The sequence below is a fragment of the Bos mutus genome, chromosome 3 (genome assembly GCF_027580195.1).
Source record: "Bos mutus isolate GX-2022 chromosome 3, NWIPB_WYAK_1.1, whole genome shotgun sequence".
NCBI lineage: Eukaryota > Metazoa > Chordata > Mammalia > Artiodactyla > Bovidae > Bos > Bos mutus.
This window is the reverse complement of record NC_091619.1, coordinates 107,646,023-107,668,075: the sequence shown is the minus strand read 5'-3', so window position 1 is coordinate 107,668,075 and position 22,053 is coordinate 107,646,023. Positions and strand designations below refer to the sequence as shown.

The 22,053-nt window shown below is 43.4% G+C and overlaps 2 protein-coding genes across 3 annotated transcripts in view; both read left to right on the top strand.

The window, feature by feature from the left end:
- Nucleotides 1-12,599, top strand: part of LOC102274081 (protein argonaute-1) — a 36,398-nt gene extending 23,799 nt beyond the window's left edge. For both annotated transcript variants that reach the window (XM_070368436.1, XM_005892645.2), the window contains exons 13-19: nucleotides 728-887; nucleotides 1,069-1,159; nucleotides 2,259-2,453; nucleotides 5,001-5,135; nucleotides 5,753-5,854; nucleotides 6,182-6,381; nucleotides 6,621-12,599. In XM_070368436.1, coding sequence (XP_070224537.1) covers nucleotides 728-887; nucleotides 1,069-1,159; nucleotides 2,259-2,453; nucleotides 5,001-5,135; nucleotides 5,753-5,854; nucleotides 6,182-6,381; nucleotides 6,621-6,729 — 992 coding nt within the window. In that variant the 3' untranslated portion in view covers nucleotides 6,730-12,599. The remainder of the gene's footprint in view (nucleotides 1-727; nucleotides 888-1,068; nucleotides 1,160-2,258; nucleotides 2,454-5,000; nucleotides 5,136-5,752; nucleotides 5,855-6,181; nucleotides 6,382-6,620) is intronic.
- A 4,513-nt stretch (nucleotides 12,600-17,112) lies between these two features.
- The window catches only part of LOC102274366 (argonaute RISC catalytic component 3), a 118,486-nt gene continuing 113,545 nt past the window's right edge, over nucleotides 17,113-22,053 (top strand). Inside the window, exon 1 of the mRNA XM_070368437.1 lies at nucleotides 17,113-17,635. Within this exon, the coding sequence (XP_070224538.1) occupies nucleotides 17,617-17,635 (19 nt within the window). The 5' untranslated portion in view covers nucleotides 17,113-17,616. The remainder of the gene's footprint in view (nucleotides 17,636-22,053) is intronic.

Genomic DNA, 22,053 nt, shown 5'->3' with positions numbered 1-22,053 from the left:
TTACATCTCCATTTCAGACTATTCTTGAACTTCCAATTGCTGTACTCAGTTGCCTGATTGATGTCTTCACTGGGATGACCAAAAAGCACTTCAAACTCAAAATGTTTCAAAAAGAACTTAAGATCTGTCTGTTCTATTACAAAAGTCTAGAAACTCATAAGTTATCCATAAAATTATTTTCCCTTACATAGTCTCTTGAATCTGTTTCTCTCCATCCTGACAACTGCCTTCTTAAACTACCCTCGTTTCTTTCCTAGGTCGTTCTAATCACCACTTTCTTTCCCACATGGCAGTTCCTTTGCTCTCCTTTATAGCTGGATTGACCTTTCAGTTTCTTCAGTTTGTGTTTCTATCCCCTATCAGAGTGCGTTTTGCCTGCTCTTCCCTTGGCCTGGAATGCTCTCTTTCATATTCTCTCTCCCTTTTAAGTTCTTTTCTACCTTTAAATTCAGTTCAGTAAAGAATCCTTTCCTGGCTAGGTTATTACACTATATCATATGCTCTCTGTGTCATAGTTCTGTGAAGTTTCCTGTTGTAGCATTTATCATTGTTATGTTTTTTATGATTTTTAAAATTAGTCACTAGATAGTAAGCACTGTAAGAGTAGGGACCCTATGTGTTTCTGGTCACCATTGTGTTCCCTAGCACCTCATATACTTCCTGGAATCAAGTAGACATTCAGTAAATATTTGTTGAATGCACTAATCAGTTCTTTCCCTGCTCATAGCTGAAGTGAAACGTGTTGGAGATACTCTGTTGGGAATGGCTACACAGTGTGTGCAAGTGAAGAACGTGGTCAAGACCTCACCTCAGACTCTGTCTAACCTTTGCCTGAAGATCAATGTCAAACTTGGTGGCATTAACAACATCCTAGTCCCACACCAGCGGTATGAACTCTATTGCTTACTTGCCCTTGTCAAGCAAGGTAATATACTGGAGATTGATGAAAAGATAGCACACTGTCCAGGCAGAGTGAGCCACAAGGGAGAGGGGGCCAAAGTGGGTGCTAGATGGTGCCAGGAAAAGAAGACCCAACTCCTCACCATTTGTTTTCTCTTCCTTGTTTAGCTCTGCAGTCTTTCAACAACCAGTGATATTCCTGGGAGCAGATGTTACACACCCACCAGCAGGGGATGGGAAAAAACCTTCTATCACAGCAGTGAGTGACACTTTCCAACTTCCTCGTAAGGTTCTCTTCTGAGTCCCCAAGACTACACCTGATTTCCTTCCCTCAACTCTGGTGCTTGACCCTTCACAAGATCTTTTTATTTCAGCTGATCATCCCCATTAACCAGTCCCTTGGTTTTTTAATAAAGGTAACTCTGTATGATACCTTCTTTTCAGAGAGAGCAGTGAGAGAGTAGACTGGGGTCAGAGACTTGGTTATGTCTCCATCACTTTTGTTCCGTGTTTGAATTTCCCTCTTTCTCCCTGTACCCACTTTTGGGATATGGGAAGGACCATATCTCCTCTCCAAAATCCCTTTTAAGTGAATTACTTAGTTACTGGGATTGCCTTTTTCTCTATCTGTACCCCTGACCCATCTAGTAGATTAGATAGCTCTCTAATCCCTCTCCTGACAGCTCTGCTCCCTGTCTCACAGGGCTTCTCAATTGACTAATGGGACCAGGCCTTCTTTTTCATTTCTTTTTCTTGAACCTTCATGTTTCTCTAGGCAGACTGGGCCTATCTCAGTAAATGTGGGGAAACCCTACACTATGCTTATCTTTATTTTCCTTGTGGCCATCCATCCTAGTCTCTGGCCTTTGTCCCCTTAGAAAATAATGTTGTTCCTACCATCCACAAGAACACTGTTCACTGTAGTTCCTGGGGTAGATTAGCACTTGAAGAAAAGATTAGCTTGTTTTTTGGATGAGGTCACTCTTTGAGCTAGTAGTGCTGAACCATCACATGCCCCTCTGTAAGGTGTGGGAAAATCAAACTTAGCAAGTACCTACTGCGGGAGAGGTCCTGTGCATGATGACTTACCTGCGCCACAACAGCACTGCAAGCAGGTGTTACTCTTATCGCCATTTGAAAAGAGGAACAAGAAGATCAGGTGGGTTAAGTAACTTCCATGTGTGTGATAGAACAGAGATGGAAACCGGGACTACTGAATCCAAAAAACCTACACATTTGATTTCTTAGGTTGTTTGTTCCCCCCTCCCTGCTCTCAAGAGGTCTTTCCCCAAACCCAGAACTAACAGTGTTGGGAGGGTGGAGGTTTTAGGAGCTGATCCTGCCTCTTTGATTATCAGGTGGTAGGCAGCATGGATGCCCACCCCAGCCGTTACTGTGCTACTGTGCGGGTACAGCGACCACGGCAGGAGATCATTGAAGACTTATCCTACATGGTACGTGAGCTGCTCATCCAGTTCTACAAGTCCACGCGCTTCAAGCCTACCCGCATCATCTTCTACCGAGATGGGGTTCCTGAAGGCCAGCTTCCCCAGGTAGGGCCCACAATAGGTCAAGAAAACCTTCACATTGAGGCCATAGGGCCTAATGGTAGCAGAGAGTACTGCTCCCTTTCTTAAGCTGTTGGCACTGGGAGGTGCTTCTACTTACGGAGGTTTGCTAAACGGAACAGGCTTGGAAGCAGAGATCCCAACTGAGAGATGGTGTGTACAGTCATTGATAGACCTTTCTTCTTGTAATAAAAGACTCTCAGTGCCTGTTTACTAGTTAGTTCATGTTGAAGACTGATTCTTTAGACCAGTGGTTCTCCAGCTTTGGGCTTCCCTGGTGGCTCAGCTAGTAAAGAATCCACCTGCAATGCGGGAGATCTGGGTTTGATCCCTGGGTTGGGAAGATCCCCTGAAGAAGGGAATGGCTACCCACTCCAGTATTCTGGCTTGGAGAATTCCATGGACTGTATAGTCCGTGGTGTTGCAAAGAGTTGGACACGACTGAGCGACTTTCACTTCACTGTCCAGCTTTAGCATCCATCAGAATCTTTTGAAGGGCTTATTAAAGCAGTTTGCAGAGCTCCACTCTTAAAATTTCTGCTTCAGTGATTCTAGGATGGGGTATTAAAATTTGTACCTCTGATAGGTTCTTAGTGATCCTGCTGATCTGGTGGCCACACTGCTATTGACCTTTACAGTGTCCTTACCATTCTGTTTCCCTGCTAAGCCTTCATAGTTTATTGTTTAGACTAGTATATTGAACTGATCTCCTTTTCTACCATTTAATAAAAAGTAATATAACTACCATTTACTGGGTATCTTATGTGCCATTAACTCTGCTAACCACTTTGTATATGCTCTATTCAGTGCTTACAAGAATCCTATGAAGTAATTATTATTCCACCTGATACATGATGAAACTGAGGCTTGAAAATGTTAAATGATTTCTTCAGTGTCATCCAGGCTAATAAGCAGTGGAGCTAGGATTCAGACAAGTTGGTCAGATTCCAAAGTTCATGCTCTTAACTATTATGCTCAGTTTCCTCCAAGTCATACAATGTTTCCTAAAGTACCAGATAAATTTATAACATGTATCTGTTCAGAGATGTCCTGTGGCTTCAGGTAGCCTAGGGTTAAAATTCAAACTGCTTATGCAAAGCAGTCAGCAGTCATCAAGCCCCTATTAGGGTTTTTATCATTGGAGAAGGAAATGGCAACCCACTCCAGTATTCTTGCCTGGAGAATCCGGGGGATGGAGGAGCCTGGTGGGCTGCTGTCTGTGGGGTCGCACAGTTGGACACGACTGAAGTGACTTAGCAGCAGCAGCAGCAGCAGCAGCAGCAGCAGCAGGATTTTTATGCTTCCACTCAATTATTTGTTTTAGTCTTCAGGACAGTTTTGTGAGGATGATCTTATTAGTAACTTTAGTAAATGTGGAGAAAATGAGACTTAAAGGGGTTAAGTAACTTGCTCAAAGTAATAAAATTAGATAAAGCTTGGGGTTTAAACTTAGTTCTAATTGATTCTAAATTCTATTTACTTCTACCATATAGTTTTTACTCCCTGTATCTGACATCCAAGGCAACAAGGCAGCTACTGCCTGTGGTTTTTCACCTGTGGCTTCTTTAGCTAGTCTGTTTTCTTATGATACTGCTTTTTTTATAGAACTGAATTTATCTATTCCCTCTACAGCCATTCCTGAACTTTGTGTCTATTCTTTCATGGTGGTCCCAACCCTGTCTGCTCCCATGGGGAACGCCCATTTTCCTCCTGATCCTAAAATTGTCCTTGCTCTGGACATTGTGATTTTTCTGTGAACCTTTATTCTGTGTCTTGATGTTAGGTCTCACTATGCATAGGAACCAGGTGAGTGCTCTCTGTGGATATTAAGCCTCCCAGCTAGGTTTTATAGGAACATAGCAGGTGAACTGTCTACAGGCATACCTCGTCTTATTGCACTTCGCTTTATTGTGCTTCACGGATACTGTCTTTTTTACAAATTGAAGGTTTGTGGCAACCCTGCGGCCAGCAAGTCTGTCGGCACCATTTTTCCAAGAGCATTTGCTTACTTCATGTCTCTGTGTTACATTTTGGTAATTCTTGCAATATTTCAGACTTTTCATTATTATATTTATTATGGTGATCTGTGGTCAGTGATCTTTGATGTTACTGCTATGACTCAGTGAAGGCTCAGGTGATGGTTAGTATTTTTTAGCCATAAAGTATTTTTAAAATTAAGATATGTACATTCATTTTTTTTTTTTAAGATATAATGCTACTGCCCACTTAATACACTACAGTGTAGTATAAACATAACTTTTGTATGCATTGGGAAACCAGAAAATTCGTGTGACTTACTTTATTGTAGTGGTCTGGAATTGAACCTGCAATATTTCTGAGGTATGCCTCTGTAAGGCTGATTTTTGGTAGGAAGGGCTTATCCTCACTAATGGTTGGGTGTCAGCTATAAATATTATAAAGGGAGGCTGAACAAAAAGCCTTATAACAAGTGGCAAACCCTTAGTTCAGAAAGATGAATGAACTCAAGAGGAGCTGTATGTCTCTTTGTCTCCCTCCTCACCCTGTGCCTAGATCCTCCACTATGAGCTGCTGGCCATTCGTGATGCCTGCATCAAACTGGAAAAGGACTACCAGCCCGGAATCACTTATATTGTGGTGCAGAAACGCCATCACACCCGCCTTTTTTGTGCTGACAAGAATGAGCGAGTGAGTGAGGGATTGAGGAAGTCACTGTTCCCTGGTCATGTCTCCCTTCTCTGAGTATGAAAGGAGCTGTGGAAATGAAATCTGGGGCTTAGTCCTTGGCCTGTCCATCGCCCCTGGCACTTTTCTTCCCCCTGACTCTTGTGGTCCTTCCTCTGCTGCTTCCTTTCCTTTGTTTCCCCCTCTCCCCGCCTTCCCTTCCTCCCTTATACTTGATCTCCCTCCTCCTAGCTCCCTGGCCTATAGACCCCATATATAGACCAGCTCCCAGAGATGGGAAAGGGAACTTGAATTTATTGAACTTCTATGTGCCAGACACTGTGCAAGGCGTCTTCCTCACAGCACCCCTGTGAGGTAGGTACAGTTATTATCTCCAGTTTAACCTCAGAAAGGTTAAATAACTTGCTAAGATCCCACAGCTAATAAATGGTGAAAGCAGCACTTAAACACAGGTTTGTGTAACTTTAGAAGCCTGTTATTTCAGCGCCCAGCACTCTCTCTGGGAACAGCAACTTCTACCTTACTTTTGGGATTCTGATGGAGTCAGGGTAGAATTGAGTCGAGGCCCTAGTTAGGGCCAGGCAGGTCTTGGGATCTTGGTTGTCTTTGTTTCTATACAGATTGGGAAGAGTGGTAACATCCCAGCTGGGACCACTGTGGACACCAACATCACCCACCCATTTGAGTTTGACTTCTATCTGTGCAGCCACGCAGGCATCCAGGTAGCTGGGCTGTGTCCTGGGGTATCCAGTGGGTCAAAGATAGTTGATCATTCCCATTGCCTCTAGAATATATCATTCATCACTGAGTGGCATTCAAATCAGGATTGTTCTCTTAATAAGCCCTTTGTGCACTTGAACTTAAGTGTACTTTCAACATCTTAGTCAGGTTGCCCATACAATGGGTGCTTTATGACAAAGGTGGCTTTGTGTCTGCCTTTTCATGGGTGGGCCTTCCAACCCAGCCATACTCATAATGGTAATCCTGTTCCTTACTGTCAGCCATCCCGTCTGCTCAGCCTGGGGCCCCTCACCTTCCTATCTTCCCAGGGCACCAGCCGACCATCCCATTACTATGTCCTTTGGGATGACAACCGTTTCACAGCGGATGAGCTCCAGATCTTGACGTACCAGCTGTGCCACACTTACGTACGATGCACACGCTCCGTCTCAATTCCAGCACCTGCCTACTATGCCCGCTTGGTGGCTTTCCGGGCACGATACCACCTAGTGGACAAAGAGCATGACAGGTGAGGCCTGGAATCAGGCTGGCTTCCTTTTTGCTTCAGCCTCTGGTACCAGACCCTCTCAACTTTCCTTGGGTAGAAGGAAACAAGGATTGTCCAATTTGGTGTCCTGGGGCTTGTCAGCCCAAATCTGGGTTGGGGTTTTCTCTTAATTGGTATGGGAATTGGCACCCTAGGGGTGGGGGAAGGGTTAGTGGCAACTCAGCTCACCAGGAAGGACTTCTTTCATTTTTCCTTTTCAGTGGAGAGGGGAGCCACATATCGGGGCAGAGCAATGGGCGGGACCCCCAGGCCCTGGCCAAAGCCGTGCAGGTTCACCAGGATACTCTGCGCACCATGTACTTCGCTTGAAGGCAGAACGCTGTTACCTCACTGGATAGAAGAAAGCTTTCCAAGCCCCAAGAGCTGTGCCGCCCAAATCCAGAGGAAGCAGGGAGGAGGGAGGTGGGGTAGGGAGGAATGCAGAAGGCCCTGTTTCCTTCTGCAGAGGGGGCAAAAGCGGGGGGAACAGGGCCAGTAAGCCAGACCACCAGCCAGAAATCTCTGATATTCACCTCATGCCCTCAACCCCTCACCCCATCTTGTCACATCTGGCCCTGAACCCACTGGACCAAGACAGGCAGCAGCGGTGCCCACCATACACACAGGTGTCTCATGTGACTCACAGTGCTAAAGACTCACGCCTGACAGCTTGGTAAGGTCGGCTCTGCAGCCCTGCGGACAAAAGCTGGTAGGTTTGGGTTTGATACTTTAGATGGAAAAGTGAGGGGCTTGAGAAAGTGGGTGGGAGGAGGGAAGGATTTTTTAGGAGCCTTAATCAGAAAAGGTCTAGATTTGTTTAAGAAGAAAAACGAAATCAGATGCAGATCAATATTTTAGGATACTAGATGTTTTAATGGGTTGAGAATCCAGCCTGTAGGAAGATTTTTAATGCTAATGATTTTGGTTGCCCCCTCCCCCAGCTGCCACTCCCCTTTCCCTTATTCCTCTTTCTCCACCTTTTCTACCCCACCTTACACCTGACAGACATCCAGCCCCTAGTAAGACTTAAGGCACTATGGCACTTAGCTCTGAAGTGACACGACCCTGTCTTCCTTCCGCCTGCTGGTGGGTAACCAGTGCCTTCCCTGTAATGGTAATGCTGCAGAACTGCAACCTTTTGTACCTTTTGGGGGGTGGGGGCGGGGTGGGGGTGGGAGAGGAGGTAGGTTGGGATGAAATACCCTGTACCCAACAGGCCTCCAGCCAGAGCGCCAGCTATTTTGCATTAGAAGGAATTGACTTCCATATTCATTGAGCTTTTAAAAAGATCACGACCTCAAGATGGTTAAAATCCATTGACATTTGCACTTTCAGACATGACAAGTCTAGGAGCTGCTGAGATGACTGGCCCCTGGCCTTTCCACTTATGTCTCCTTTCTTCTTGTCCCCGCTTTCTTCCCACCTGCCTGGGTCTGGAGTTAACTTTCATAGCATTTCCCACTCTTGGCTTCTTTTCCCTGATGGTCAAGCCTCTTTATGTTTCAATATTTTTTAACTGGGGTGACTTACAACAGATGATCTTTAGGTCTAAAATAAGGGGGAAAAAAAGCAAAAACTAAACATTATTTTTATACTATAACCTGAGTCCATTGCCAAAATCTGGAACTAAATCCCTCCCATGCCCAGTGAGTTTACATCCCAGAAACATTGAGCCATCAAAGGAACTATGTACCTGACTTCTTTGGCCTGCTTTGGCTTGGCTCTGTAGGGTGTGGTTATCTCCACACGTGGGGCTCAGGCTCCACCCTTTGTGCAAATAATACCTTTCTCTTGCTGCAGGCACCTCTGCTGCACTGCCCTGCACTCTTCCTGCAAGTGCATCTCCTCCTCTGGACTATCCTCTGATGCTTGGCTTATCCCAGATTTCAGCGTGTCCTGTGGATAGGCTGGGGGATTTTGCTGCTCCCTATTGCTTCTGTTTACACAAATGACTTTTTCCTGATTTCCCACTAGGGCATGTGAGTGGATGGCATGGGCTTTTTTTTTCTCGTTTTTTCCTGTCTTCCTGGGTAGAGATGGGGTTTGGCTGTCTTGCAGAACTGGAAAAGTAGGGGGTTCTAGCTTGGGGCCTGTTGGCCTTGAAGCAAGGCTTCCTCTTTCCTCGACTGTTCCTTTTTTCCTGTCCCACTGCTTGGGATGAGGAGTTGCAGCTTCAGTGTGGAAATTCCTCTTTTTGAGGAGCCCGGGCTTGGGTTTACCCCAATCTGGTGATGAAGCCATGACTCTTCAGACCTAGCTCAGGCTCAAGGCCAGCCAGCAGAAGGCTGGTCTGAATATGGGCCTATGCAGTAGAGCTACCATTTCCCCTCCCCAGCAGCGCTTGTACAGACCCAGATTTGCTATGCAAAACAGTCTATCCCAGGTTCTGTTCTGGTTGGCTACTTTGTTCAGCAACTTCACAAAACGTAGCACAAACATTATGGAGAAGGCATCAGGACTGTTGAGTAACTCTTTCTTTACTTCTTTCCTACTGGCAACAGTATGGGGTGCCCTGTGGGCACAGCCCAGCTGAAAACAGAATGGAGGGCTCTGGGAGGAGGCAGCTCACTGGAGAGCCTACATTCCTTACACAAGTGCCTAAGAGAGTGATGCCAACACTCCCATCTGCCCTGTCCATCGCCTTCATATACTGTCTACTTCGTGTTTAGTCACCCTTTAGGGAGGGGAGCTCTCTTGGGACAGTGGGCTCTGAGGGTTCTCTTCTCGGGTGCGTTTTGGGGCTGGGATCAGGGCAGTATTCCTGGAAGGTCCAGTCATTCACCAGCATTTGCAAATGTCCATTGAGAGCTGGTGGTAGCCACCTACTCTCAGCAACAAGTTTGTGTTCTCTCCTTTTTCTCTCTTTGCCTCACTCTCTCCAGTTGGGTCTTGAGCTGAGGCTTGGCATTTTTTAGCCCTTAGGCATTTACATGCCATTTAATAAATAAAAGAAACAGCTTGGGCAATGGCAAGAACATGACATCTTGCTGTGATTTTCTTTTTTTCTTTCTTTTTATCTTTGAGACTTGAAAAACACCCTTAACCTTGAGGATTCTTCTTCTTCGAAAGGTGGTGCATGCAGATTGAGAAGTGGTGTTGGCAACAAGCTTGGCTTTCTTTGATTTGGTTAAAGTGGTGCTTCTTACTTAGGCTCAGAGGAAGTGCTGAGGAGACCCCAGCCTCATCCTCTTAGACAAGTCTCCTGGTCCCTTTGTTCTACTCTTTTGCCTTCCTTTTCCTACTCTCTCTTTCCCTGGCCTCGTTTTATTTTTTTCTGTTCATTCAGCTTGCTTGCTGGCCTGCCTATCTGCCTATGTGATGATGAATTCTCTGCATGGCTACAATGATCCCACTGTTAGCTGGCAAGGTCAGGCTTAGCTCTTTGGCTGCAGAAGACCAAGAATCTGCTTCCCAAGCCTAGTGATGTCCTTCCTGGGTTGGACCGCCCTCAAACTTATGTGAAGGTGTAGCAGAAGGCCTGCCCATCTGGCATGAAATCAGGAAGGCTTCTGGCAACTTCCACATCTGTCCACTCTTTGGAGTTGGCTTCTCTTGTTGCTTTTTCTAGATCTGGTTTCATTTCTCTCTACCTGGGGCTTCCCTTTTCTGAGGATGTCCTAGCATTGACCTTTTTGGCTATCCAGGGTTGAAGGGTTAGGGGATAGACATGGGGGAAGGAGGGATGGGAAGAGAATGGAGAGAATTTGGCTAAAACATGGGAAAGGAGAGCCCTGCTCACTGATCACTTTTCCAGTCCAGCCTGACTCATTGGGGCCGAGGTGCTACGGCTGGCCTCTGGGGATAAGCATGAGGCTGTTGTTGCTGGGAACTTAGGATTAAATTAACGTTGAAAAAGAAGGTAACTAAAAGTGTGAAACCTCCCTAAAAAGCTCCTGGTTCCCGTCTACTCAGTATCTCCTCTATAGCCTCCTCTTTGGCTAAGCAATGATGTTTTTTGGATAGTTTTCTTTTTCTTGTCCAGAATTCTGTAAATGAGGCCAGCAAGATGGGCAGCCAAGGGGACGCAGTGATTTCTCAGCTGACCCATAGGACATCTGCAAGGCTAGTGGGACAGTGTTTTAGACTTGGCATTATGTGTAACAAAGAAAGGTGAATGGTCCTTCCCCTTCAGGGTAGAAAGTCATTTCAAACTGACTAAGATGCAGTTTTGGAAACTACATCAGGGGGAAGTTATTTTTATTTATATTTGCTGGGCCACGGCCAATCCTGGATGGTAGCTGGGATGCCTTCCTTCTTAAAGTCTGATCATGGCAGGGTTATGCAGGGCACTCTTTCCTCTTTGGCCTTCTAAGCTGATCAGGGAGAAGGGATTCTCTGGTTTTCTCTTCTCTCCCATTTATTAGGACTTGCCTTCTCCCTGGGCAGGGAGAGAGGCTAGGTTGGTGCTCTCCCCTTACTCTACTCCTACCGACTTAGAACCTCTGGCTGCTGTTCGGGAGCCCAAGAAAGGTGGTGGAGGCAATGGGCTCAAAACAACAACAACAAAACCAGAAAAAGGTGAGGAAAGGCAGATTTCCTTCTTTAACAAGGAAAATAGGAAACCCTCCAAGGATTGTGCAAATAAAGACAATGTGTCAAATGCACTGACTCCCCTGGTGTAGTAGCAATAAGGAAAAATGAAATGACTTTCCTGTGCACACGGTCCAACCTGATTGGTGTGTGATGTTGCACTTAGCAGCCATCTGGTGGGCATGTGTGACTACTCTGGGTTTCACTTTAGTTTCTAAACTTTTTATCCCTCTCAAGTCCAGCATGGATGGGGAAATGTCCCTGGAGCCCCACAGCTGTGTACTTGTTTGCATTTGTTTCCCTATGAGACTTGTGTTTGTGTCCTGCTTTGAGCTGTACCTTGTCCAGTCCATTGTAAAATTATCCCAGCAGCTGTAATGTACAGTTTCTTCTGAAGCAAGCAACAGCAGCAGCACAATTCTGTGTTTTATAAAGACAACAGTGGCTTCTATTTCTAAAGTGCGGTCTCTCTCTCTCTTTTTTTTTCTTAGCAAAGCAAACCGTTGGAATTAATTATATTCTGATAGATTTTACATTAGAATAATAGATTGTGAGAAGAGCAGAATCATCACTTTCTAAAGGAGTAAAGTGGGTAAAACAAATTCCAGAGTGTTGAAACTGCCGATCATATGTAATCATTTCACAGGGTTTCCATTTATTCTTCATTCACCAAACATATAAAGCACTGTGTCTAGCAGTTTTGTTGGGGAGTAAGCAGGCATAATTCAAAAATGAGGAAAACAGTGTTTCTCTCCTTAAGGAGCTTAAAAAGTTTGGTTGGGGATATGAGTAGCGAAATGGTTCTTTGGTACCATTTAGAGAGATTATAAGGATTGGGAAGAAGGCTATAATGCTGCAGCAATGAAGATAGAAAGGAAAGAGCAAATAGAAGAGATACTCAGGAGGTAAAATTAATAGAACTCAATGGATGGTGGAATGAGAAGAACCAAGTAGAGGCTACCATCCACTTGGCTTGAGCAAGTGAGTATGTTGGGACATCCTTCCTCTAAGCCAAGATTGGGGGAAGGGAGACCGTAGAAGGAAGGTGGTGAATTTTGTGAAGAAAGACCATTAGGCTTTTATAGACTGAGTTTTGAGGTTCCCAGGTTTCCAGTAAACATTTATATTTTGGTGCTCAGGGAAGACTCCAAAACTGCAGTTATAGATATGAGATTCATAATCATAGAGATGGTAGTTAAAGCCATAGGAATGAACAGGATGGCTTAGGAAAGAGTAGGGCAAGAGAAACCTAGTGTACAACTCTAGGAAACGAGATCAGGAAATGGAACCTAAGATGACTGTCACATCACTCATAGATAGCTTATATGGTTTTGATTGATTTAATGGGGTGGGAGAATAGTGAGGAGAGTGGAATAGGATTCAACAGCGACATGATTAACAGCAGGAAAACTACTGTGGTGAAGGGAGGGTATTATTTTCTACTTGTTTTACCATCCTTCACTCCATCTTCTCTGGGATCTTGTAACTATATGGTCATTCTCCAATTTTTCTTGAAAATGAGCATTGGAAAACCTAACTTAAATCAGGCTAAGACTGAGACTTCCAAGTCGTTCACAGTCACCACCACCACTACATCCACCTCCAGCTTCCTCCTATCCTCAGGAGATACTTGTGAAACAATAAAATAAACAAACCTAATTTTGTTCCTATCCAGTGTCCTAGATCGTATTCCAGTGCACTTGGTAGCACTTAGCAGCTTGCTCTATTTTCTCCTATGACTTGTTTTCCCCAGAGCCTGCGAACTCCTAGCCGCAGAAACTACCACTCATTTTTCTCTCAGGGCCATCCATAGTGTATATCAGGAGGGGTCAGTATTTATGACTAGGATTGAAATGAGCTAGAAATCTGTGGTTCTTGAGTACGGAGGGGAAACTCAAGAAGTGATACTGAGTCTGCAGGATAGACTCAGCATTCCTGAATCTTCAGGTAAGCAGAAACTTTGAACCAGATCGTCATCACCTTTTCTCACTCACTCCAGCCTTGAGGGTCTAAGATTTTGTGCCTTAAGTTCTTGGTGCACTTATTAAGCACGTAAGTTCAGCATTCCTCCCTGGTACTCCTAGAGCATTCGTTATTTCTGTGTACTGGGAGAAGATGGCACAGGGAAGGATTCTGGCACAGTGCCCAGTGAGAAATTTCAGTGGCAGCTAGAATGTACAAAAGCGGGCCTCGCATTCCTCTGGAGGCCAAGTGTTGTGGACGTCAAATTGCAGTGCTAACCTGTGGCTACCCCTGCCAGATTCTCTTGGAAGCAAGCCAGCCAAAACCATGCTTCTCTGCAGCATGGAGTAGTGAGGTTGGTTGGAGTTGAAGAGCAAATTGGAACATGTAGGAAATTTTTCCCAGTTGAAACAAGACTTAAACTTAAGACCATTAATGAAGTAGAAAGTGTTTAGCAGAGCAAGTGGGAAGATGATCATTATACCACATTTTCACCATAAATTTCATAGCCATAAACGATTGATATTAAAAAAAATTTCAGGATTTGGCTGATGGTTGCTACTCAGGTGTTGCTAGCACCCGTGGATATCCCTTTTCAGGAGTGGTTGAGCAGCCTTTCCTCTGTCCTTTCAGTTGGCAGAATATACTGTAGCACTTTTTTGTCACTACAGTCAAGTGCCTTTAAGATAGAATGAGGTGGTATATTCGTTGGGTATCACTTGGCTTAACAGACCCCAGAATCATGGAGTAGGTTTGGCAGCTAAAGGAAAGGGTTTTATAGTGCAAAAAGAAGAATATTTTCAAGCTCTGAGTCTGGGGCATCCTCAGACTACTGGCTCTACTGCTTGAATGTGAAATAGCTTTGAATTGGAAAATCAGCTCTGTTTTCAATCCTAGCTTTCAAGGTATTTATTCCTTTGGCTATAAGCTGAGGAAACCTTGCAGGCTCAGAAGGTGCACAGAGCATGGCAGAAGCACTCTTAAAGCAGCAATGTCAAGAAGCTGGAAAAGTGGACTTGCTGAGGATGAGGTGCATTTTGAAGCTCTCCATTTAAGTACCATAACTACCTTCCCAGGATACCAGATCAAGACTTGTAGGCTACCGTGGCTTTCCCTGCAGGAACCCACTGTCCTCTTACTCTGGACCAAATCAGCTTCACCACTATCCTCTTGGCAGTGTCTTCTGGGGACAAAAGAAATTTTGAGGAACCTTTCTAGGAACCTTCCTCACCTTCTATAGGCAAGGAACTTTCCTTATAAAAAAGGCAGGTTTGGGGGTTGTTGAATGGAGGTGAATTGGAAAAGGAATAGGAAGTGGGTACTTTGAAGTACTTGGTCAGGTGTTTTGTACAGTATCCTTTATAATTTGGTTGCATCTTCCACAGCATTCAATGAAGTAATTTATCCGTTGCCTTCAACTGCACGTAACAAAACCTGATTGGTTTAAATAAGGAAACTACCACATGACAAGAAATGCTGATTTATGTGGCTCTAAGGTTGGATAATTCAAGGGCTCAGTAATAATACCAACATAACAGATTCTTGCTCTCCTATCCTTTATGTTATCTTACCCTCATGCTTGTTCACCTCAGAATCCCAAGACTGCTTGTATAACTCCAGGAAGGAAATGCTGACAGAACAAAGTCTAGCAGAAGAGGGACTAATTCTTCCCAGTGTTTCATTTTAAAGAAAGGAAATCCCTGGAAGCCCCAACAGATCTGGCTTAATGTCTCATTTGCTAGAAATGGGTCATCTTGCCATTATTCTGTCATTGGCAAAGCAAATGAGATCATCCATCATGAGTGGCTTAGATTAATTACAAGTTATCTTATGAATCATGTGAATTAAAAGGACAAGTTATGTGCTAGGCAAGAAGGGATAAGGACTGTTGGTTAGGCATCCAGCAGTGTGTTGTGTGTAGGTGATCTGTTTTTACAGAAGAGGAATGTGATGTTCAGAGAGGGTGACTGGCAAAAGCCTTCAGTGTCAGTTCTGTCCCTAAAGCCAGTATGTTTTATATTGTGTTCTGCTGCAATACAGAGTAACTTACTTTGTGCTGTGTAAAAACTGCTTGTCTAGAAGAGATTCCAAGTGTCAAGCCCATCCAAGAGGAAAGGATGCTATCCAGTTCTTTCCTCATGCAGTGATTTTTTTTTTCCTAGCAACTTTCAGAGGGCACTGATTTCTTTGCCCCCAAGATTTCTGTACTATTTTATAGTTCTTCCTCTGAGAGCAGCCAGTACCACAAGGGATGAGGGCAGAGTTACCATTCTTGAAGCTCACTTATTTATCTCTTTGTCCACCTGCCCAACAGATATTTATGGGAGGCTGCTAGGTACCAGGCACTGGCACTGTGCTAGGCACTGGAGCTATAATTAGGATACACAAAAACCTGCACTATGCCCTTAAGAGGCTCATTTGGGAATAAGGTTATCCAGAACTAGGAAATGCATGTGGTTGGGAGAGCCTCATACAACTTGGCTTTTGGCAGAATCATTCAAACTTTTTTGCCTTCCTACATCCTGATATTACAGTTCATGAGCCTTCCTATGAACTCATATGTGAGGTCCCTAGATAACAGTAGATGGGAAAGCATTATTGACATTTATTACATTGGACTGAATTAGAAGGTCCAGATCCTGTTACATCCATGTCAACAAAGAATACAGTGGTCCACCTCCAGCATTCATCACCATGTTTATTCTAGGAGACACCCAAGAAACCTGCAGTCATTTAGGGAGCCAGTTGTAGGGATTTGAGGGTGTGAAAGGCTGTTGCAAAAGTTGATATTCATCCCTGTTAAATGTTGCTAAGGACTTGGATTGTGTATAGTTTAGGATCGAAAATAACTTTTAGGATACAGTGTTTCATCTAGTGACATCTGATACTGTAAAATTGAGGGAATTTTCAGAAAAAGGGCTAAGGATGAGAAGGAAGAAGTGAGGCAGAATTGGAGTCATATGTGGGCTTGAATCCTATCCATTTACTGTTTGCTGTATAGTAGATGCATCTAATTAGTGCTTTGAAATAACTAATAAATACCTTCACTAACATTTAGGGAGGATTTTCTCAGTGCTTTATGCCCATTCCCTAACTTCACAACTGAGGACACTGAAGCCCAGAGGCTCAAGTGACTGATCTGAAGCCCCATAGTGACTGGAAGAGTACTAAAGATACGATCAAAGTGAAAGTTGCTCAGTCCTGTCGGACTCTGCGACCCCATAGCCTATCCAGTCCGTGGAATTCTCCAGGCCAGACTACTGGAATGGGTAGCCTTTCCCTTCTCCAGGATATTTTTTTCCTTTTTCTCTTTGTCCCAGGGTTTAAAAAAAAGTATTTTCATTATTAACATTCTAAACGTTGCTGATACTAGGGACAGGGAAAAATCATTAATCATTTCTCAGCCTGAATGAAATAGTTATCGTTTCTGTAAGGCAACAAACACTAATAGGCTACGCAATAGCAAACAAAACTTGCAGACTGGGAGAGGGTTTGTTAAGGAAATACTGTAATAGTATACAGGAATGCCTCACCATAGGTCCAGGAAAAGCATCAGCGATTGGCGGGCACAGGGGATGGGGTGAGCGTGAGAAAGGAGAGGGCTCCTGGTCAAGAAAATCCAAGTGTAATAGAGAACCGCTTTGCCCAGTGCCGGGTAAGCAGACCACTGTAGCTGTAGCATAATGATGAGGAAGAGTCTCGCTTGAAGGGAAAGGCAAGGACCTCCCTTTACGCCTCTAGGTTGGCCCCGGAATGGAGTTTGGGCCTTAGAGTGACCAGGCGTTATTAAAGAGTTTTTAACATGGAAATTATTCGATCTGACGTTTTTGTCAAGTCATCTTTTCCCAAGTTAGATTGTACGAGAAATATTCTCCCCAGAAATTGTCAAAACAACTCTACAAATTTGAAGTGATAAACCGTGATGGTCACTCGACTGCCTGCAGGGGAGGAGGCACGTGGGGTGTTCTCAACTGGGCGTGGTGGGAGGGCCTCAAGAAGAAAGGGGGCACTTTCCCAAGACAAGATCAGTCTGGGGCCCTCACAGCTCCTGCACCTCAGACCAGCCAAACTCCGAGGAGGCTCTCGTCCAGGTCAGCGAGGCCGCCCTCCACGACTGCGCCTCGCGCCGGCACGGCCCCGCACCAGGGCGGCGGGAGGAGTCCAACCCCTCGGGTTTGTCTCCGGCCGGCACGGCCGGGTCCCGTTCGCTGTCCCGGGTCTCAACCCGTCGCGCTCGCCCCGAACTCCGCCCAGGCTCGGCGCCCGCGGCGCGACGCCTCCCCTGCGTCCACCGCGCCGGCCGCGCCCGCACCGACGTCGCGCCCGAACGGTCAGGGCGGAGAGGCGAGGCCTGGACGTCTGGCGAGCCCGGGCGGCGGAACTGACGCCAGCGGGCTTCCGGGGGTGGCCCCCGGGGAGGTCGGCGGCGGCGTCGCAGTCGTGGAGGGGCAGTGGGAGCGTAAGCGGCCGTGGGCGACGCAAGTTCCGCACAGAGCTCTTCCTTCTCGCCTCACGCTTCTTCCTCTCTCCTAGTCGCGTGCTGCCTCCCGACGGCCGCTCTTCCTGACCAGAGCTTTCGGAGTGCGGTGGCTGAGGAGAAGCCGTCACCACCCCGCCTCGGGGCCGCGTCAGGGTTCCAGTCGCGCCGCGTCGCCCCCTGCGCCGCCTCCTTGCCCTCAGTGGCGGGCGCCCTTCTCACTCGAAGCACTCCCCCCAGCTCCATGAATGGAAATCGGCTCCGCAGGTGAGTGAGTCAGAGCTGCTGGTCTGTTCGGTGGGTGTAGGTAGCCCCAGAGCATCCTCGCCCCCGGCGCCCCGGCCCAGGTGCGCGAGGTCTGCGCCGTCCCCCCTCCGCCCCCCGCCCAGCCCTTCCTCCGCCTCCCCGCAGCCCCGCCGCAGTTCACCGGGGCCGCGGAGTAGGCGACACTGCGGGGAGGGGGCGCTGCTCTAGCGATGGAAGTTTGGGGTTCCTTAGGGGATATTACTCTTTTCCCTTCGGAGTCTAGAAGGGTTTGCCATCGTTTTCGTTGTTCCAGTTGAAGATATAATGGGGTGTGTGTCCCGTAGAGACAGAGGGTGGCCAGCCTTCTCCCTTATGTATTTCTTAAGGTAGTTGTGAAGATACATTAAGATAACAGATGAGAATTGAGTTTGAAATAGATGTTAGTGCAACGTCAAATGCAAGATGGCATTTCTTCCATCCCTGAGTTCTCGTCTGATGTTCGTGGCAGCTTGGTATGCAGTTCCTGAGAATCTTGGAAATGTCATATCAGCCTGGATCACTGCTTATGTGAGGAGGTAGATCTTAAAATTGCTGACTATATATGTATCTGTTCATTCTTTATTCCCTAGAGAATCGGCTGTCATATTCTTGGAAATTTAGGATTTAAGAAAACTGCTTCTCTCCTTGGGAAAAAATGATAGTCTTGAGGAAAAAATTGCAACATGAGCAATGCTTACATTTAAAAAAGAAAAAGCACTCTTTGTGGTCTGTAATTAGTTGAAGGACATAAGTAGGTGTTACATAACAGTTTGCTTTCCAAATGATCATATTTGGTATGTTAAATTTGGAAGTATGCTTCATCTAGTTACAGATTTATAAAGTAATTTTGAAAATGTAGAGTGGTTGGTGTCTTCTTACTAATAATACTAGAAGTCCCCGAATTTCACATCTCATTTTGTCAATTGATGAGGCAACTGAATATGAGATAGAAAAACTTACATGAGAAACCAGTGACATAATGACAATAAAGATTTTGTTGACTATATTAAGGAGTATAATTGTCAAGTAGATGTGAAAAACAGAAGTTGTAGAGATGGGCTGGGGAGAAGGGTTTATTACAATTTCTATTCTATGGAATTTTCTCTAATCAGTATCTACCATTTCTCTTTTGCATGCTCCATCTTTTTTTTTTTTTCCACCTTTTCATGTCTTCTTGAAAAGGGGAAGTTTGTCTAGACTGTGAAGAGTTTTACTCTGGTTTATCAGTGATTAGTATATTTCCGAAACTGTCCTCTGTTTTTCAGTTTTCTAATACAGTATTTAGGGAATGTGATAATTTGGGAGATATACATAATTTTTACATAATTGTTCATTGTTAAGCCTGTAAAACAAGCATGGAATTTAAATACTTTCCTAATTATCCTAAATTTCCACACACAAAAAAAAATTTAAGGTTTTCTTCTTTTTCATCTTTGGATTTTTCATATGAAATTACTCCCAAATACACGAACAACATTTTAGAAACTACTTCTGGAGTCAAATGATTTAGCCAATGGATCCAACTTGCCAAGTATGATTCAGTAAATTTTCCTATAAATTCTTGAGTTATAGATAAGTTTTACCTCTTCTTGCATGGGCCATTGCTGAAATATATACCCATTTAACTGTCTTCACATCTCTGGAGGTATAGTTTGATTTATCAACCATATGGTTGGACATCTTGGAACACAAGGTTTATTCTTCAGTGCAGTTTATACATGATTGACTGTAATTTAATAAGATAAAGTGTAATTTGGCTTAAGAGTGTCATCATCAAAAACAGAATTTTCATTCTTCCTGAGACTTTTTTCATGTAATTGTTATGCTGCAAGTGAAATTAAAAGCATAGTTGGGAAAAATGTGCAACTGAGTTTAAAATCAAGAGTTTGACAGATGTATATTTTTTGAAAATTTTAGATGCATATGTTCTCTGATAGTCTATTGAGTCAGTGTTGGATCTTGGCTCTCCAGTTCTGTTCTGAGTTTTTCTTTCTTGTGGAGATTCTCAGGAATCGGCTTATGGCAAAATTTATTAAATTCTAGTTGTTAGGTGGATACATAGAAAACTTAAATTTATTTACATTAGAGGACTTCAGATACAAATTCTATATATGTGTTGCTTAGGGAATCGTTCTTCACTAACAGTTAATATTTGTCTAGTCTCCTTTTAGGCATATAATATTTTAAGTGATTTTTTTAAAGGGTGTCCTGTACAGTGTACTGACTTAGTGCTGTGTGAACTCAGTGATTTAACCAAAAAGCTGCCAGGCACGATTGGTTTTTAAATAATGATAATCAATAGTTTGGCATCTGTGCCTAGGATTCCTTAGTTAGGGGAACTTCTGATGGAACTCTTCTATGCTTTAATTACAGCTGGTTTAAGATTATATATGTTATATTTTCATTCCAAATGAAGTGGGAATAAAAGAAGTAGAAATGTTCATTGAGATAACAGTTCTCCTGGGTAGCTATTTTTTAGGACTGCACTATTCTAGTCTGTATTTTTAGGTAAAATCAGACTAGTGTTGAAGGCAGAGAGAGTTGTATTTACCTTCCAATGGAAGAAAAACATTTTCTGTTATCCTAAATGAATGACAGTACAAAGTAATTTGTTTGATAGTTGTCTTATACAGTCTTGCAAAAGTGAATAGACTGTGTTTCTTAGTTATATTCTTGATTTCCTGTTTGAATGTAGTTTTTTTAGGACTCTGCATTTCTTATGTAATAAAAATCAAGAAAAGTCATTTGAGAAATTTCAAAGGATGTATGGAAGCTAAGTTTGAATAAGATGAATAAAAGTTGTGGATTCAAAGTACTGAAGTATATAATGCCATTAGGTTCTCAGTTTAGTATTTCTTTAATTGCTTGGGAAATGTTTTTATTGTTATATGGATTTTCTCACTTGTAGAGTTTTGTCTTGAAGAAGGTAAGATGCTGCTCTGTCTAGAGGAAACATTGAAAAATTTAGCTAGTGCTGCTCTGAAGTGGCCATTGTAATGTTTTTTCCCTAGTATTTGCTGCTCTTGACTGGTATTGGGACTTATAAAAATGTACAAGATTATTTTGATTTTTGTTTTAGAATTTAATTCCTCTGACAGTGATGGAAGACCCTGAGGGAAAACTGAAAAGGAAACAAGAAACAACTGTTTTCTTCTAAACAAAGACTTAAAAGTAAAGGGGGTGGGGGGGGTGGGAAACATATGAAATCTTCAAATGTAATCCAGTCAACATGATGAGACTTTAAAAAATTATCCTGATTTCATCACCTTGGTATAATCTTTAAAGTTTTAAACCAAATTCCAAGTTAATAAATGTGTTAAAGATTTTTTTAGCTAAATAATTTAGGAAAGTGGTTAGAATAAATAAAATAGTTTCTAAATGCTATTTTTGCTCCTTCAGAGAACTGTATGTAATAATTTGATAATTTAGACTTAATTTATTATTTTCCAGTGGGAACATTACATTTGTTTGTTTCTATATGCCTGGTCTGATAGTATGCAGAGAGGCCAGAGGCCCTGTAAAGGGAACATTTCTGGAAGCATTCTCTGTTGTATGTGGAAAAACCCTGCCTCAGGATAAAATTCTTGCCAAATTGTCATAATCTTGGGTTCTAATTGAATACTATCTTATTTTATATCACAGCCATCTTTCTTCACATTGGGTTTCATAGTCTTAAGTAAAATATTTGAGGATCTCCTTGAAAGATGAATTAAGTATTTCATAATCTAAAACAAAGTTGTAGTCTTGTAAAGCAAGTATACCCCAGTAAAATTTTTTAAAAAAGAAAAAAAAGAGGGCTGCCTTGTCATGTTACGTAGTTGAAAGTCAATAAATAATTATATGAATCTGAAAAAATAAAGTAACATGTTTTTGCTTATAATACTGAAAACCAGGATTTTAACTAATTTATGTGTAGTTTTGTTTTGTTTTAATGGATTGGGAGGAAAAGACAAGTGATCTGTTTTCAGGAAGGTAAAACTAAAAAGATAATTTATTTAAGAAAAGTATTCTTTCCAAACCTGTTTAGTCTTGGTTTGTTGGGATGAACAGCATTCACCAGACATTCCTGCTTCTCATTCAGTTGTCTGGGATACTCAATAGACCCTCATTCTTGGCTCATTAACAAAACAGATGTGAGAAAGAATATTGTGTGGTGTTTCAACCATAGTGGTTATGCTGTTAGGATACATGAACAGCCTTTCTGTGTTTGGAGGTTCTGTAGTTTTCTGCCATTATCTGTGTTTTTAATATTAATGACTTTCATTGGCTACCCATTGCTTTAAAAAAAAAAAAAGACTGTTGAGAGTTAGCAAAATCTTGTCACACAACTGATGCTTTCTCTTATATCTTAAATGTGGGCTCTTTGTGATTTGGTTGCAATAAAATATTATATACATTAA